Source organism: Ciconia boyciana, chromosome 1 (genome assembly GCF_034638445.1).
Source record: "Ciconia boyciana chromosome 1, ASM3463844v1, whole genome shotgun sequence".
Classification (NCBI taxonomy): Eukaryota; Metazoa; Chordata; class Aves; order Ciconiiformes; family Ciconiidae; genus Ciconia; species Ciconia boyciana.
In genome coordinates, this window is record NC_132934.1 from 57,687,532 (window position 1) to 57,702,718 (window position 15,187).

Consider the following 15,187-nt stretch of genomic DNA (forward strand, 5'->3'; position numbering starts at 1 on the left):
ACATCAGAAACAGCTGGGGAGGGGATCAGCTGATCTGACCTGCTCCTTTCCCACGCATGCTTGTGGTCTAGCTGTCCTCTGCCCTGCAACACCTTCATGATCCCATCCCTCCTCCGCTTCCCTGTTTTTCCTTCCGTCTCCAAATTGCTCCCTCCCAAGCCTGAAAGGACTGGGGAATAGGAGGGGACACGACACACTTTTAGCCACTAAATCAGGGGACATGACACACCTTTAGCCATGGGAAGATCACACCAGTGCCAGCACAGGATGGGGCAGGCAGGAGCTGCACCAGCAGGCAATGCTGCCCCCAGCTGCCCCAGCTCTGCTCTGTACCAAGCAGCAGAGACATCCACTAACAAGGCCTGCCTAAGGCAGCAAAAGCCCATGACAGCCCCAGCCCATCTCCTGTCTGTCTCCAAACCCTTAATGGTTGGTGACAAGCATAACTAGCTAAACTTTGCTGCATCCAGAGCGAGCTCTGGGGCTTGTAAACATTTTAAGGCCCTGGAGCAGAGAGGCTGGGAACAAAACAGAGCCTTCCACCTCTTTGTCACTGCTTTGAAAACAGCCATGTCCCACAATGACTGAAATTCCCCAATTTCACATCTGCACAGCATGAGGATACTTAAGCTCTCAGCTCTAATACAGCCTCTTCTCTGTGTATTTCCAAGCTCTTTACATGAGAAATCACTATTTCCATTGTAATCAGGATAAAATACATCCTTCCTGGAAGAAACGAGACTTCATTTCATCAAAGGCCACAATATTTCCAGAACTGAGAACCACCACTGTCTATTTACAAATCCCTCTAGTTAAAGAATGCTATATTTACAAATCCCTCTAGTTAAAGAATGTTATACTCAGAACCTTGTCTCAAAACCCCTGTTTCAATTTCTGTCCATTTTCTATGTATTCAGCAGGGGAATATTTTAGGGGTGAATTTCTCAGATTCTGGCATGGAATATCTATAGTTCTGACTAAAATACAAAAGAAAGCTATGAAGAGCAAATCAAACAATGTAAGGGAGGAATACAGATTAAGCTGAAAGCCAAAGGTGAAACAAAAGAAGAAGGTCAAGTGTCAAGCCAGGCAGGCCAGTCTGCAGTTGAAAAGGGAAAGACCAGTTCTAGAAGCACAAAAGGAAAAAAAAAAGATAGGCTGAAATCCAGAGGGAAGAAAAGAAAAAAACTGAAGTCAACAGGTAACAGTCCAGCTGCTTGAAGCTAATTTGAAAGGAAAACAAAGCTCCTGGTAAGCTTGGAGGCTCAGATGTTGGTAACTGAAGTGTAAGTCTCATCAAGCCCACCACTAACAGTAAGCTTCCAAAGTAATAAGGGAAGATGTCCTCGAAGATTCTTCAAGGGCTTCCACCAAACAGCTCATAACTCCTGGATGCTGTGCTGATCCAGCACTGCCAGTGACACAGAAACACAAAAATTAACAATCTGGATCCCCAAAAAGCCCAAAGGCTTTGGGGGATCCAAATTATAGGCCCAAAGCTCTCAAGTTTTTCAATAATCCCCAGTGTGTACATACGGCAGTAGGTGTTGTCCGTGCTTTACTCACCTTCCTACAATGCATTTCATTCAGCCTGACAATCTATAAAGCAAACTCATACTCACTCCAATCCCTGTATCAGTCCTGCCTTTGCCTCCTTCCTGCATCCACCATCTGTTATGCTTGTTCTCCAGCATTTAGCAGTTCATGGTCCACAGCTCCCCTACATTTTGTTCACTCAGGCCCATCCCTGCTCCACCAAAGGATCTTGATCCTCTTTTCCCAGGTTTTCAGGGAAAAGGAAAAGCAACTACAGCGGGATACCTTTTGGCCTTCCAGAGTGGAGGAAACAGTGGCAGGAAGCTCTGCCACTTTCTCCCAGAGCTGATGCTGCAGGAATGAAGCAGGTGGGGAGGGCAGGAGGAAGACCCAGGAACCACCTCCATGGCCCACAGAAGGAACAGGGAAAAGTCAGTCACTCTGAGCCCTGGGATCCTTCTACTACTTCTTCCCTCTCCTGACATTTAAGGATAGTGGTGGGTAACAGAGAGGGAAATCGTTCCCCTCCAACCACAGACCTGTTTGCCTGCTCCACTCTAGGAGGCATGCAAGAGCAGCAGATGCCCTTCTGAAGATATTTCTCCCTTCAGGCAAAGATAGAAAGTATAAGGGCACTGGAAGTTCCAGCATTTTTGTGAGTTTGGATGCAAAACCCCATTATTTCTGACTACAAAAACCCTGTGACACCAACTCTGTATTACATGCAAAATATTACTAGCAAAGTGCTTTCTTCTGGTATTCTAAGCCCTGAAGAAGGACTTGTTTGGGTTTTTTCCAAATATAACATTTATGTTCTTAAAAATATTACCTCTCTCTACAAAGTGGGCTCTTACAACTTCAGCAAAGGTACTGATGCTTGCTCTCTTCCCATTTGGAGCCAAAAACCAGCAGGTAGAGAACAAGGATATGTTTTGGGCTGAGCCTCCACATTGTCATTCAGAAGATCTAGTTTGAGCATTCATCCTGTCTCAGCTACTTTGGGAGTTGCTTAATCTTTGTGCCTCCTTATCTCATCTGTATAGGAGGATAATAACTCTTGTCTTCTTCAGGAGCAGAGTTCATTTCTTAGTACAGCATCTAGTATGGTAGGAAGCCGATTTAATCTTAACCTGTGCCAACATTATCTGCAGAAGCTGTGCAAGACAGAGCCAGCTTCTTGGTGACCTGGAACAGGCTGAAAAGTGAATCAAAGAGGTAGGTATCCACACTGGATTAAAAAAAAAAATAAAACAACACACAATTAAAAAATCAGAATAAAAGACTTTCTGTCAGTCTAAAGTAACTAGACACTTACCCATGCAAGTGTATGAATCAAAGCATTGTCCCACCCTTGCTCAAATTCAGTAGGCCAGAAAGTCAAATTGCTTTTCAAAGGCATGTCACACAGTTAAAGGACAAAGGTTCCTATGTACTTGAGTTACAGGGCAGGCAGTGATCCATGGTTGTTTGTAGGAACAGTGACCACAACACAAACTGCTTCAAGTTGGCAAACACAGCTAAATATTAATGACAGCAGCTTTGAATACTGCTGTTCCAAGAGAAAATATAGAATATGGGATGTGGTGAAACTGGACAGCTGTCTAAAGCAAAGCATGTTCCATAATCCACACGTGAAGAAACATGCAGAGGTGAAAATATGTTATAAATCAGCTTGAAAATCGGTCTGATTCATTTTGGAAGAGAAAATACAGATGTATGTGTCAGTGTGGACAATACCAAGTGTTTAAACATCAGGATCCCATTTCCCAAAATCATAAGATTGTTTTTTAAAAAGCCCTAAACTAAATAAATGCTTGTGATTGTTGTATTTTACTTCTAATGCTGCCCTCACCTTCTGTTTTCTAACATTCTTCACAATATTCCTTCAGACCGAGGCTCCTGCGTAACCCCCTGAATCCAGAAGCTGGAACATAAAGTAAGAGCAAACAAACAGCTATTATGAACTGCCACAGACAGCAATATGATTAACCATGAATATCATTAATGTCTCTGTTAGCACATAGTACAGAATAATAAGATGGAACAGGCCAAATTTACAATAATCTCAGACATCTTCTGAAGCCTAGAATAATGGGGAGAAGAATAGTCACTCCAAGATGAACCAGAAACTTTATCAACATATTCAAACAGGGAAAATTTCCATTTTTCAATGCCATAAGAAATAAAGCAGAAAGTGAACTGATAATATTCACACATGGAAGTTACTTAAAACTTAAACTGATCTGTATGCTGGGTTATTTGTAATTGAAAAGCTAGCTAGCTCATGGGTACCCGCTGAGGCATGAGATTTAAAGAAACCTATAAAACATGAACATTAGTGGCAGAAATCTTTCAAAGATAGCTTAACTCTCAGAAACAAAGACATTCTCAATCTGAAATGCAGCGCCTGTGGTTTTTGCTATCCAAAGTTAGATTATTCAGGCTCTAAGGTAGCGATTTATTTGGATGTTACACATTTAAATGAACACCATTTGGCACTCATTCTGTCCCCAAAGCGCTTCAAAGAGCTAACTGCACTGATCTTTGAGGGATTACAACATGATGAAGTTTTCTTGGATGAAATTTTAATTTGAGCAGAGGCCTTAAAACAGTACAATGAAATACTGATTTTTTTTTTTTACTGACACAGGCACAAAGTCTCCTAACATTAAATTTTTAATAGTACTTACTAGTCTGGAAAAAGCAATTTGTACAGTCTGCTCAACTGCTTTCAACAGTGATTCAGGTAAAAGAAAGTGATTGTTAAATGTGTATATCATGATGAAATAAGTAACATATCCTCAATGTGAGAGTGATAAAGGCATGGAAGCTCCTGCAAAGAGAAATACAGCATTTATATGCTGTGCTCAGTATAAAGCAGATTTATCAAACACAGGTTAGTCAACTTAATCTAAGGTCAACTCTGTTGACCTTTAATTACATAATCTCCTCTTCTATATGTCATAAACCATAAACCCATAAGTTTTTGTGATTATGGGATCCAAATGCATAAAGTCTACATATATACAGGTTTAAAGGAACATATAATACACAGGCAAAATCCAGTTCATAGTAAGAGATGATCGTACATTCCTAACATAAGTCAATAAACTGATCCTGCTTAGCACTGCAGGGAGAAGATGTAAGCATAGCTCTCTATTAAAGTCAAAGAGCAAGGGAAGAATCTGCACCTGTGTCTGCAGGAGTGTATCAAAGTCACCCAGACAGTGACATGACAGACACTATTATCACTGTGTCTGGCAAGACCAAGCACAGCTGAAGCCAGAATGCAGTTAGGAGAAACATTAATGATCATTCCCCGAGAAAAGGTGCCAGATTCTATTAAAAGGAGATGAAGAAATATAATGTATTAATAATAGGTACATGATTTCACAAAGTGTTAAAAAATCCATGGCCCATGTTGGACCATTATCTTTGGAAACAGATCCGAACCTGGGGAACACATCACACCATGAAGCGCGCATCCATTTAACTTCTAGATGCACTAACTAGCTCCAAGAGCCTGACCAGACTCTGGGCAGGAGACTGTGAATGCAGTTAAAGAAAGTGCCTTGCCTTCCCTCTTCAGCAAAGTGACCCCTGTGCACTCATTAAAATTTATTCTGCAGGTAATTGCTGACTAAAATCATAGCAAGTCTGCACTCAACCTTGCCGGTCAAAGGAGGCGTTGCCTGTATTATGGTTTCCTGCTACTGAAGGTATTTAATAAGAAGGGAGTCAGAGTTTCTGAGAGACCTACATAATTGAGAGCTTTATTAATTGGCACAACAGAAATAGGATAGTACTGGTAATGGTTTACTTCTGAGGTAGAAAAGGGCATTTATTTTCCATCAACAGGCTAATAAATCAGTGCAGCTTGTACCAAACTAATTCGTTAAATATGTTTTGCGGTGTTGGTAACAAAGATGTTTTTGCATCAGGTGCCTTCATAAGGCATTTATGAGGTTACACCTTTTTTGACACTAAGCATGTGTAACAACGTATTAGGTGATTCTAATAAAGTTAAATGATGCAAATGTAGTGTTTAACCAGTAGAATAAGCTATCTTGAATATATTATGCAATATGTCACCATGAACAGCTTACAAAGAACCTGTAAACTGTATTTTAGGGGCTAAAAGAGAGCGTTTGACTGATGAGGTATTTTTGGAAACGCTTTCCCCATGGTAAGATCACTGGCAGCTATCATTTATCTCACTCTGACCAAGATAAAGATAATCTGAGTATACAAGCAATAACAAATCTTCTGCTGACTAGAATGCTCTCTAGTGCTCTCTTCAATTTCAGCAATAGGCTATTAACTCATTGCTTGTTCAGTTTCTGCTTTGCAAAACTACAATAACCTACTCATAACTTAGTTAGCTTTCACACGACTGGAGGGACAAACCTGGCAGGGAACGAAGAGCTGAGCAAGCTCTATCTTCTACTAGCTACTAACAGAAAACAAGAAAATGCAGAAGTGCTCTGCATTACACACCCAGTGACTGTCCCTCCGAATCAATCAAAAAATGGTTCTCATTACTGTAAAAGGAAAATTAAGAGTGAGAAGCGACATGCTGAACAAGCAGTAAATGGTTAACATTCCCCAGCCCTGAAGCCAGGAATCAGCACCGAGTAGGTCCTGTCCAGAAAAATATATTAGCACCATCACACCAGCAGATACTGACACAGGATGCCGGGAACCATCCAGGGAGGGATTCGGAAGAGAACGAACAATAAAAAGACAGGCATTGAGGTGACATCTGCAGAGGCTGGAGAACAATTTCCAGAGAATGAATGTCTTTTAATGAACCGAGGTTTAACTGTCCCTGCTAGAGATCATTACTATGAGAAACAATGAGAGCCGCTTGTATTGCTTTCTCCCTGCAGGACATGTCTGAGGGAGAATAAACCTCTCTCCTTCTTCTCCAGTGTCATCTTGTTACTGCCAGCACTGGCTATAATTGAATAAGCTTTATTCAGATGATAGCTAAATTTAGCAGATATTAGCATCACGTCTCTAGAGGGGCAAAAACAGGGGATGAAAGCTTTAAATAAACAGACTGAAGTAATACTGAATAATAGATGCATTTTATGGCGGCGTGAACCTCTGCACCTCATGAGTCTGATATAGAGTTAAATCTGGATTTTGGGGCCTCAACAAGACAAAACATGACACCGCTGCTGGCCGTCCCCTTTCCTCCTGGCCTATTATTATTATTACCCCTGTGATGGCGGGGGCCCCAAGGAGCCCTGGCCCCATTGCAGTGGCTCCATGAGGGTGTAACACAGAGGGCCTGCGGGCCGGCTGCCAGACCACACACTGCAGAAGCAGAGGGGCGATAAGGAAGAGCCACCAGCAAGAACACGGCGCACTCGCTGTGGGCGACCCGCACTTAGGACGAGTCTGAGGCAATCTCCACACAATATGGCGCCACAACACGGCGCCTCAACCCTCCCGCCCAAGCCCCGCCGCCCCTCCCACTGCGCATGCGCGCCAGGCCGCGCACGGCGCCGGAAGTGTGGCACTGCGGAGGCAGAAGCGGCGTCACGCGTGGAGGGAAGTGTGGCGAGGAGGCGGAAGTTGGCCGCCGGCGCGGGGTGTGCGGTCATGTCGGCCTCCCTGCTGCGGCGCGGCCTGGAGCTGCTGGAGGCGCCGGGTGGGCCCGCGGGGACCGGGGGGTGTGGGGGCGGGGATACGGTTATTCGCGGCGTGCAGCCTGAGTAACCTCGTCCCTCTTCCCGCTGCAGGCCGGGGAAAGGCCCCGCCGGGACTCCAGCGGGGGCGGGACGGCCCCAGGACGGCGGGAGCTGCGAGGCGGAGGAAGAGCGCGCCAGAGCCCGGCAGGAACAAGGCCACGGTCAAGGGCAGAGTCGTGAAGTCGGCGATAGGTGAGTCCCGACCCGCCTCCGGGGGAGGGGGGAAGCAGCTTTGCCGCCCTCCACAGCCCTCGCACCGGGTTCCCTCGTGCTGTCCTGCAGCTCCGCTCCCGGTCAGAATCACAGAATCGTACAGGTTGGAAAAGACCTTTAAGATCATCGGGTCCAACCGTAAACCTAACACTACCAAGTCCACCACTACACCTTGTCCCTGAGCTCTCATCCAAATGTCTTTTAAATACCTCCAGGGATGGTGACTCAAACACTTCCCTGGGCAGCCTGTTCCAATGCTTGATAACCCTTTCAGTGAAGTAAAATTTCCTAATACCCAGTCTAAACCTCCCCTGGCACAACTTGAGGCCATTTCCTCTTGTCCTATGGCTTGTTACCTGGGAGAAGAGACCAACACCCACTTGTCTACAACCTCCTTTCAGGTAGTTGTAGAGAGCGATAAGGCCTCCCCTGAGCCTCCTTTTCTCCAGGCTGAACAACCCCAGTTCCCTCAGCCGCTCCTCAGAAGACTTGTGCTCTAGACATTCACCAGCTTCATTGCCCTTCTCTGGACACTCTCCAGCACCTCAATGTCTTTCTTGTAGTGAGGGGCCCAAAACTGAACACAGTATTCGAGGTGCAGCCTCACCAGTGCTGAGTACAGGGGGACAATCACTTCCCTAGTCCTGCTGGCCACATGATTTTAGATACAAGCCAGGATGCCATTGGCCTTCTTGGCCACCTGGGCACATTGCTGGCTCATATTCAGCCGGCTGTCAACCAGCACCCCCAGGTCCTTCTCTGGTGGGCAGCTTGTATCCATCCCTTCCCATCCTCCTGGCTGCCTTTCTGGTGTCCCCCACTTAAAACACAGCCTGATCTGTGGAAGCACCCCTATCCCTGAGCTGTAGCGGTGTCTCTTTCTCCCGGGCCCTTGCTGATCCCCCTGTGTCTTTCCTTGCGTGCTGCCTAGATGAGCAGCTGATGTGTTCCCACTCTGCTCTGACCTAGAGGAGTATCACAAGAAGGCGGCCGTGAATCACTTGAGAGCAAACCTACAGTACATGTTGAAGAGACAATTTGTTGCAAACAAAGCCATCACAGAACAAGTAAGACTGTCGCTTCTTTGGGGTCTGCTTCTGCTGAGGAACACAGGTGAATGGGAATCATCCCCAGGTCTTCCAGCTTAGAGCCTGTGCAAAGGAGTCGTGTTTCTGTCTGGAAGTGGCCTTGAGGAGTTTCTGTGTGTACTGGCAAAGCAACTTACTAAGCTTTAAACTCTTGTTGATATGTTGTCCCTTACGATGTTCTCTGATACTAGTTAAAATCCACTGAGAACTGTTGGCTTTTCTTAATTACCAAATATATTTCATAGCTTCAGCTGGCAAAGAAGTGCTGGTTCAGACCTTCTCCTTACTGTTGATCTATTTGTCCTTCTCTGTAGCTGGAGGCTGTTTAGCAAGGAACCATATGGGGTTCCTGTAATGGGAACATGTAATGTTCCAGCTGGGTCATGTAATAGGAATTTTGTAGCATCTTGCATGATGTTTCTCATAACCTTGAGAATTTAACCAGTGGTCTTTCCCAAAAGGTAGTCCTGTGCTGGGATTTGAAGAGAATAGCTGACACTGCTAGAATCTTGGGCTATTTTTATGAGATACGGGCGTTTAACTTACATAAACAAACCAACTGGTTTAGGCCAGTGTTTCTCAGGCTGGAAGTTGTGAAAGGAGGTGATGGTGTATTAGAAAATGCTGAGGGAATTCCACCAACTTGTTGGGTTTTCAGGTTGTCTTGTGGAGAGACAGAATAAAAGAAGGTCACAGTTTCAGAAATGTCTGAGTTGAAATCAGTGTTTCTATCTCTGTGACAGTTACCAGAGAGTAGTTTTTGTATTTGGCTCCAAATAGGAGGTTGGTGTTTGCTGTTGTCCCAGTGACCTGCTTTGGTTAACATCAGTGATTGCCTTCTCACTTTTCTTTGGAGGCATTCTGGGATATAGCAGGGATGCTGCAGGTGAGCTTGAAAATCAACGTTTTGTGGTTTGGTCTGGATAACAATGCCTGTTGGTTTTTTTCCTCTTTTTTTTTTTTTTTTTTTCTGTCTGAAGGTTCTTGCTCAGAACAGAGGCAGGAAGTCCAAAGATCAGCCTCCAAAGAAGGCAGCAAAGAAGAAGCCCGAGGGCACTGTCTTTACCGAGGAAGATTTCCGTAAATTTGAGAGAGAATACTTTGGGAGACCGTAAACAACGTGACAGGGATTTTCACAGCTCCAGCCTTTCTGCAGCTGAGTGTTCAGCACACAGGACTGGTCGTTTCCTCAGCGTGTTTGAGATGGGACATAGGAGATGTGCCTCTGTCTGCAAGTGCTTTAATGTCACACTTGCAGGGAAACTCCACATCTGTGCAGAACTTGTTACTGGCCAGCTAGAGCCATGGAGGTTCTCTTGGCTCTGAGATGTGTTGTCCTTATAATCTCCAGCCCACGTGTCTTGCATTCTTAATGTAGAAGGGTGGACCAAGCAAAATATAAATCTTGTTCCCCTTCCTCAGGATGTAAGGCTTCTGCTACCTGTCTTATTTGGCAGGGAGCATTTAGAGTACTGTATCTGAATGGAGAAATGTTTTGGACCAGCAGTAATAAATCATCGGAAGGGAAGGATGCTTTGAAAGACTGTTAAACCTGAGTAGCCTTGCAGTTTCTGTTCTTATTACAGCCTCTGTCAGGTTTTTCAGTCATTGCAAAAACTTTGTATATGTCATTTGATTAAATAGTTGTTGCAGAAACTGCCTACCTTTGGCTTTGTAATAGTGATTGTTATGACAGGCTATGATTGATGAAGACAAACTGTGTCACTGTTCTGATCCAAGCATCCCTCTCTTTAGGATGACTCAGTTGTGTGAATGGCCTCTCTCTGGTTCATGTTGACACATGTATTTAATCTGACGTGCTCAGGCCTTCAAAGAGTGCAGGCTGGAACGGAGATGACTCCTGTTTTGCCTATTCACGATCTCCCCTCTCCAAGGAAGAGGCTTTACATGGAGAAAGTTGTCCTTTGGATGCTTACACCTGAGCCTCCCACTGAGGTTCAGCCACACTAGGAGGGCACTGCTGCTGGGTGCTGCCAGCTGCTGTAGCCAGGAAGGATTATGACCCAGCTGTTAGCCTCGGCATGAAGTTGAAATCTTCTGAGCCAGAAGTTGTGGTGCTGGGTTGAAGGGAGATTTCTGTTGGACTACTGCTGCAACAAATAGAAGGCCCAGCAGGTGGGAGTGTTGTTCCAGACACTCTTCCTTGCTAAATCACTGTAAATATGCTTCTGGGGAGCTCCTGCCACTGCCCTTTCCTGCCCCTTACCTAAGAAAATGGGAAGTGTGTTCCCTTTGGAAAAAAAGAGGTAAGGAGAAGCACTAATGCCAAGCTTCGGTTAGACTCGGGAGTTGAATGCAGGGGGCTTGGCTGACCTGAGCAGCAGCTGCTTAGATGTCAGTACTGGAGGGAATTTGGTATCCCTTCCTTGCCCTCTGATTATAATTCCTGGTGCCATCCTCTTAAGTCTGTGCCTCCTCTGTTGTGTTCTTTCCCTCTTGTCTGCATGGGAGGGAAAGTCACCCAGATGTATGAGGTCCAGATGGGAAATAGTGAACATACTGAAGTGTGTACTTGAAATTGTGTAATAGCATGTGGGAGGGGATTTCTTGTAATAGGGTCAAGTTCAACTGTCTGCAGCCAAAAGTGGTAAATATAGAACAGTTCAAAGACCAACTTCCTTCTTTTTCTGTTTGTTCTTGCTCCCAAAGTTAAAAAAGATGTGTAGAAAAAAGAGAATGTTTGCTTCTTAAAAGAATGGAAACACTATTGTTTGAAAAAGTAGCTGAGCAAAATGTGTATGCAGCACCCTAAAACCTCTGCACTCTGTGCCTGCTGCAGTGTGTGTAAGCTGGTCTAACACATGCAGCTCTGTGTGGAGCTGTCATGGAGAGTATTAACAGTGTGAAAAAGCTGTCTGTGCCACAACTTGACTTTGGAAAGGGGTGGATTTCTGGATTGTTATTTTGTTTCATGCCCTCATCTTCAGTACTTGACAGTTCCTTTGACCCTACAGAGGTCTTTCATGTCACCCCCTGCGCTTCCTTTACCAGTTCCTGCTACGCACCCTTGTTTCTTTTGGTTGTTCAGCTCCTGGGCCCTTCTTCTGCAGGCCAAGGAAAGCAAATCCATCCTTCGTTGCTCCAGAAAGGAGTACTAGGGTAATGTGGTTCACTCTCTCTGTACAAAACCCAGCTTGTTTGCTTGCAAATGTAAGCAAACAGGAAAGCTGCTCTTTCGAAGTTAATGACGGACTTTAAAGTGGGGCCCAGAGCAGTTTTCCCCAAGGATAACAACCCCCTGATCTGTGGAGTTTTAAAGTTGGATGGGAGCTCTCATTACTGGCTGGAAAGACTATTAGGGCCAACACAAGTAGTAATCAACATACTTCTTGTGGCTATATGCAATGCGGCGTTGTATTGCTGAAGAGAGTAAAGGTACCTGACAGACTGGATTTTGCCATCTGAAATGAAACTTCGTTGTACAGCCAACAATATCCTTAAATAAATTAAACTTCATCTTGCGGGAGGAAAGAAAACCAAGCAGAAGTGAATGGGTGGCTCTAGATAAACCATCTTCTGCAAGGACAAAGACCTGACATGTTCTAGCCTTGATTTTCCACCTCTAGCAGAGCTGGAGCTCCTACGAAAGAACAGCAGTGCCACCTGCACACTGGGAAGATAAGGTCAGGAGTTGGCCCCTGAGGAGAATGTCTTCAAGCTAGAGGGGGGAATAGGTACCACCCTGTTGCATGTCCCTGGTAGTAAGCTAAAGCTAAGCATCTTCTTACGCTCCCAACTGTCTACGTTACAGTCTAGTCATGCCTAGAGCATGCCAGCTCCTCGGCTGTGCTGGGACCCAGGAGGTGGCTATCTTAAAGCAACTTGTGCCATCTCTCTGTTCCTTGCAGCCAGACTTTGCTGCCCCACGAAAGAGAGAAGAGGGGGCCAGGGAAGGAGCAGCTGCCATAGCTGCTTTTCCTACTTGGCCTCTGACCTCCGTTTCCCACGCTGGAAGCTAACACGCTGCAGCCTGCAACCCTCGGACCTGCCGGACGGCATTTCTCTCCTGCGCAGCTGCAAGCGGTGGTGCAGGGAGGCGTCCCACTGCTGCGGGGCGAGGGCTGTGTGCTGGCTGAGCTCCTCGGGCTGCTGGCTGTCTTCCCAGCTCTGCGACACCGGCTGAGCATCCTGCAGCAGAAAATAGAGGTAGCTGAGCTAGGGAAGAAGGAGGAGGGTGCCATCTTACCGTGCATCCCCACCCACATGCAGCAGGGAGTCAGAATGGGAGGCAGCAGCTGCAGCTTTAATATAAATGCAAATAAAAGCTCTGGAGCGTTATTAATGTGGTAGAACCTTTCCAGGGAAACAGTTTAGAGGAGGCAGAACAGTTCCCAGATGCTCAGTGTTGAGCTAGCTCATTGTGAATAAGATTCATCAAGCCAGTTAATGGCCTATTGCTCCCTCTGTTATGTGAATGGAAAGCACACAGGAAAATTTCTTTGGATGGGTACAAGCTAATGTAAGCCAATACAGCCTCTGCTGTATCAGCAAGTCTTTACTTCTTTAGTGTAGAAAGCAACAACAGCTAATAGCAGCGTTATATGTGTATAGGGAGGGGGGAGGACTACAAATGTAAACCAAGAAAACGTGTTTACTCAGGACACTAACCAACTTCTTGCCTCTGAAATGACATAGCAGTAACAAACCTGGGTGTGAATGAACAAAGACAGACTGTAAAACTTGCTCAGGCAAACAAGACTTCAAATTCTGAAAAAGCTGTGGGGGAAAACTGGGGGGAAGAGTCCTAAAAACCTTTGGGAATCTCAGTCTCTGGTTTCTCTTTCATGACTGACTTCCATTTCAGTCTTGCTGATGACCAACACAGCATCAGCACCTACAACACTGACAGGCTCCTGAACACCTTGGGTAAGGGACTGCTTATTGTAGAAAGGGTGCACAGCAGCAGCGCCCTGAATAACTCACAAAAGAAAAGTTACGCGAAAGGAAGTTTCTCATTTTGAGACAAGAAGACCCATCAATTCAATTAAAAATGAGGAATGTAAAAGAAGGCAGGCTGCCTAATGCCTGCTTACAGCTCAAAATGTGGAACTGCAGCCAAGCCAGGCTGAAGGGTTAGTAGGTTTGAGACAGATTAAAGGTTTGCATGTCTATCCATAGTTACATTAAATAGGATTAACAGCGCCAACCACTAACTGGTGGGCGCCAGGGAAATAAAAAGCATGAAGGTTGCTCTGCCACTGTCTACAGGGTTATATGCCTTTTTCTGAACGAATTAGCTGTTGGCAGGGCTAACCAGCAATCCAGCCAAGATGGTCTCTCCTGAGCTGCACCATTTGCGTGCCAGCAAGTTAATTTATCTCTTTTAATGGGAGGCAAAGACTAGGTCTCTTTCTCCAACTGTCTGCGCACTGCAATGGAGATGCAGAGGAGTTACAGAACTAGGAGATTCTCTGCCCTGTATAAATTAAGCTGACACATCTGCTGCGCTTGGAGCTCATTCCTTGCCATTTTTTAAAAGGTTGTGTACGTGTAAAAGAGAGGAAAAGAGCAGCTGAAGGAGAAATGAGAGGCGGCTAGCCATTACTTGGAGAACATGCACCTATGTAATAGGGAAATTGGAGCTTGTGGGTAGAGCTAGCTTCATTCAGTGGCTTGTGACACTGCATGAGTGCACTGAAAATAATGCAAAGACAGCATACCTGGGATACCTGGGCAGCCAAAATAGTATTGCCTAGGTTGGGGGACTGAACTCCTCTGTTAATTCACAAGGCCCAACGAAACAGCCTGAAGCATTTCAATGGGAAAGTCAGCAAAGATGAGCTTTTTTGTCCCAGCAAGGGATGCTCATGGTAAGATCCCAAGACTGTCTTTGCACTGGAAATGAAGTGTAACAGGAGTATATGTACTGGGCTGCATGGCAAGGCTGGGAGTACATCAGGAGGACAGAGGAAGGTAGGTTGTCTCCAGAGGCTACTTGAACTGTATTAAGAAAAAAATTAGTATACACAGGATGGAAATTATGTGTATAGGAAGGACAATATAGATCCTGTTGTTTCTGAAGGCCTAAGCCTATGGAAAGATAAAGAAAACTGGTGTTACTCTGACCAAAAATGTATAGATTTCCCACCCAAAAAAAAAGGCTTTCTGAATTAGAAACAAGTTTACTAAGTGGAGAAGAAGGGTGGCTATACAGCAGTGAGGGTCGAGAAAGCAAGGGACATCTCAAAACAGGGAAAATATATGGATATGCCAAGAACAGAAGCTGAGCCATACCTCAAAAAAAGGTGAGGCAATACTTAACGAGGCTGTGGGAAACACAGGCAAGATAAGGAGTGTATTTTTTTCAAGAGGCACGTGACTCCTCTCTGGAGACAACATGGCTTTGCGGCCGGGGAGAGGGGGCTGTGACCAGACTACCACTGTGTGAAATTGTTTCGATCAGAAAAACCCACATTTTCTTTCTACTAGTCCAGCTCAGCAGCGCTGAGGGAGCATTCATCTCCCAAAGGACAGCCTGTCCTTGCAGCTATTTCTGGGCTTTCTGCCAGGGCAAAAGCTATTTAGAAGATTTTATCGTCATTCTTTCTTCATTCTCCAAAGCTGCAGCTGGGGATTTATTTTTGTAAGCTCGCTGCAAAGGTGCATCTGGTTCTCTGCCCAGACATGTGA

At 45.3% G+C, this 15,187-nt stretch overlaps 1 protein-coding gene across 2 annotated transcripts; it reads left to right on the plus strand.

Annotated features, from left to right (window-relative positions):
• The first annotated feature begins 7,046 nt into the window (after positions 1-7,046).
• RPS19BP1 (ribosomal protein S19 binding protein 1) lies at positions 7,047-10,197 on the plus strand. Of its 2 annotated transcripts, none has more exons than XM_072868750.1 (4): positions 7,047-7,195; positions 7,287-7,427; positions 8,418-8,515; positions 9,517-10,197. In XM_072868750.1, the coding sequence occupies exons 1-4, from the start codon at positions 7,147-7,149 to the stop codon at positions 9,649-9,651; spliced, it is 423 nt and encodes a 140-aa protein (XP_072724851.1). In that variant the 5' UTR covers positions 7,047-7,146; the 3' UTR covers positions 9,652-10,197. The 2 variants fall into 2 exon arrangements, with proteins under 2 accessions (XP_072724851.1, XP_072724842.1); XM_072868741.1 differs by having other exon boundaries at positions 8,418-8,561; positions 9,517-9,653.
• The last annotated feature ends 4,990 nt before the right edge of the window (positions 10,198-15,187 follow it).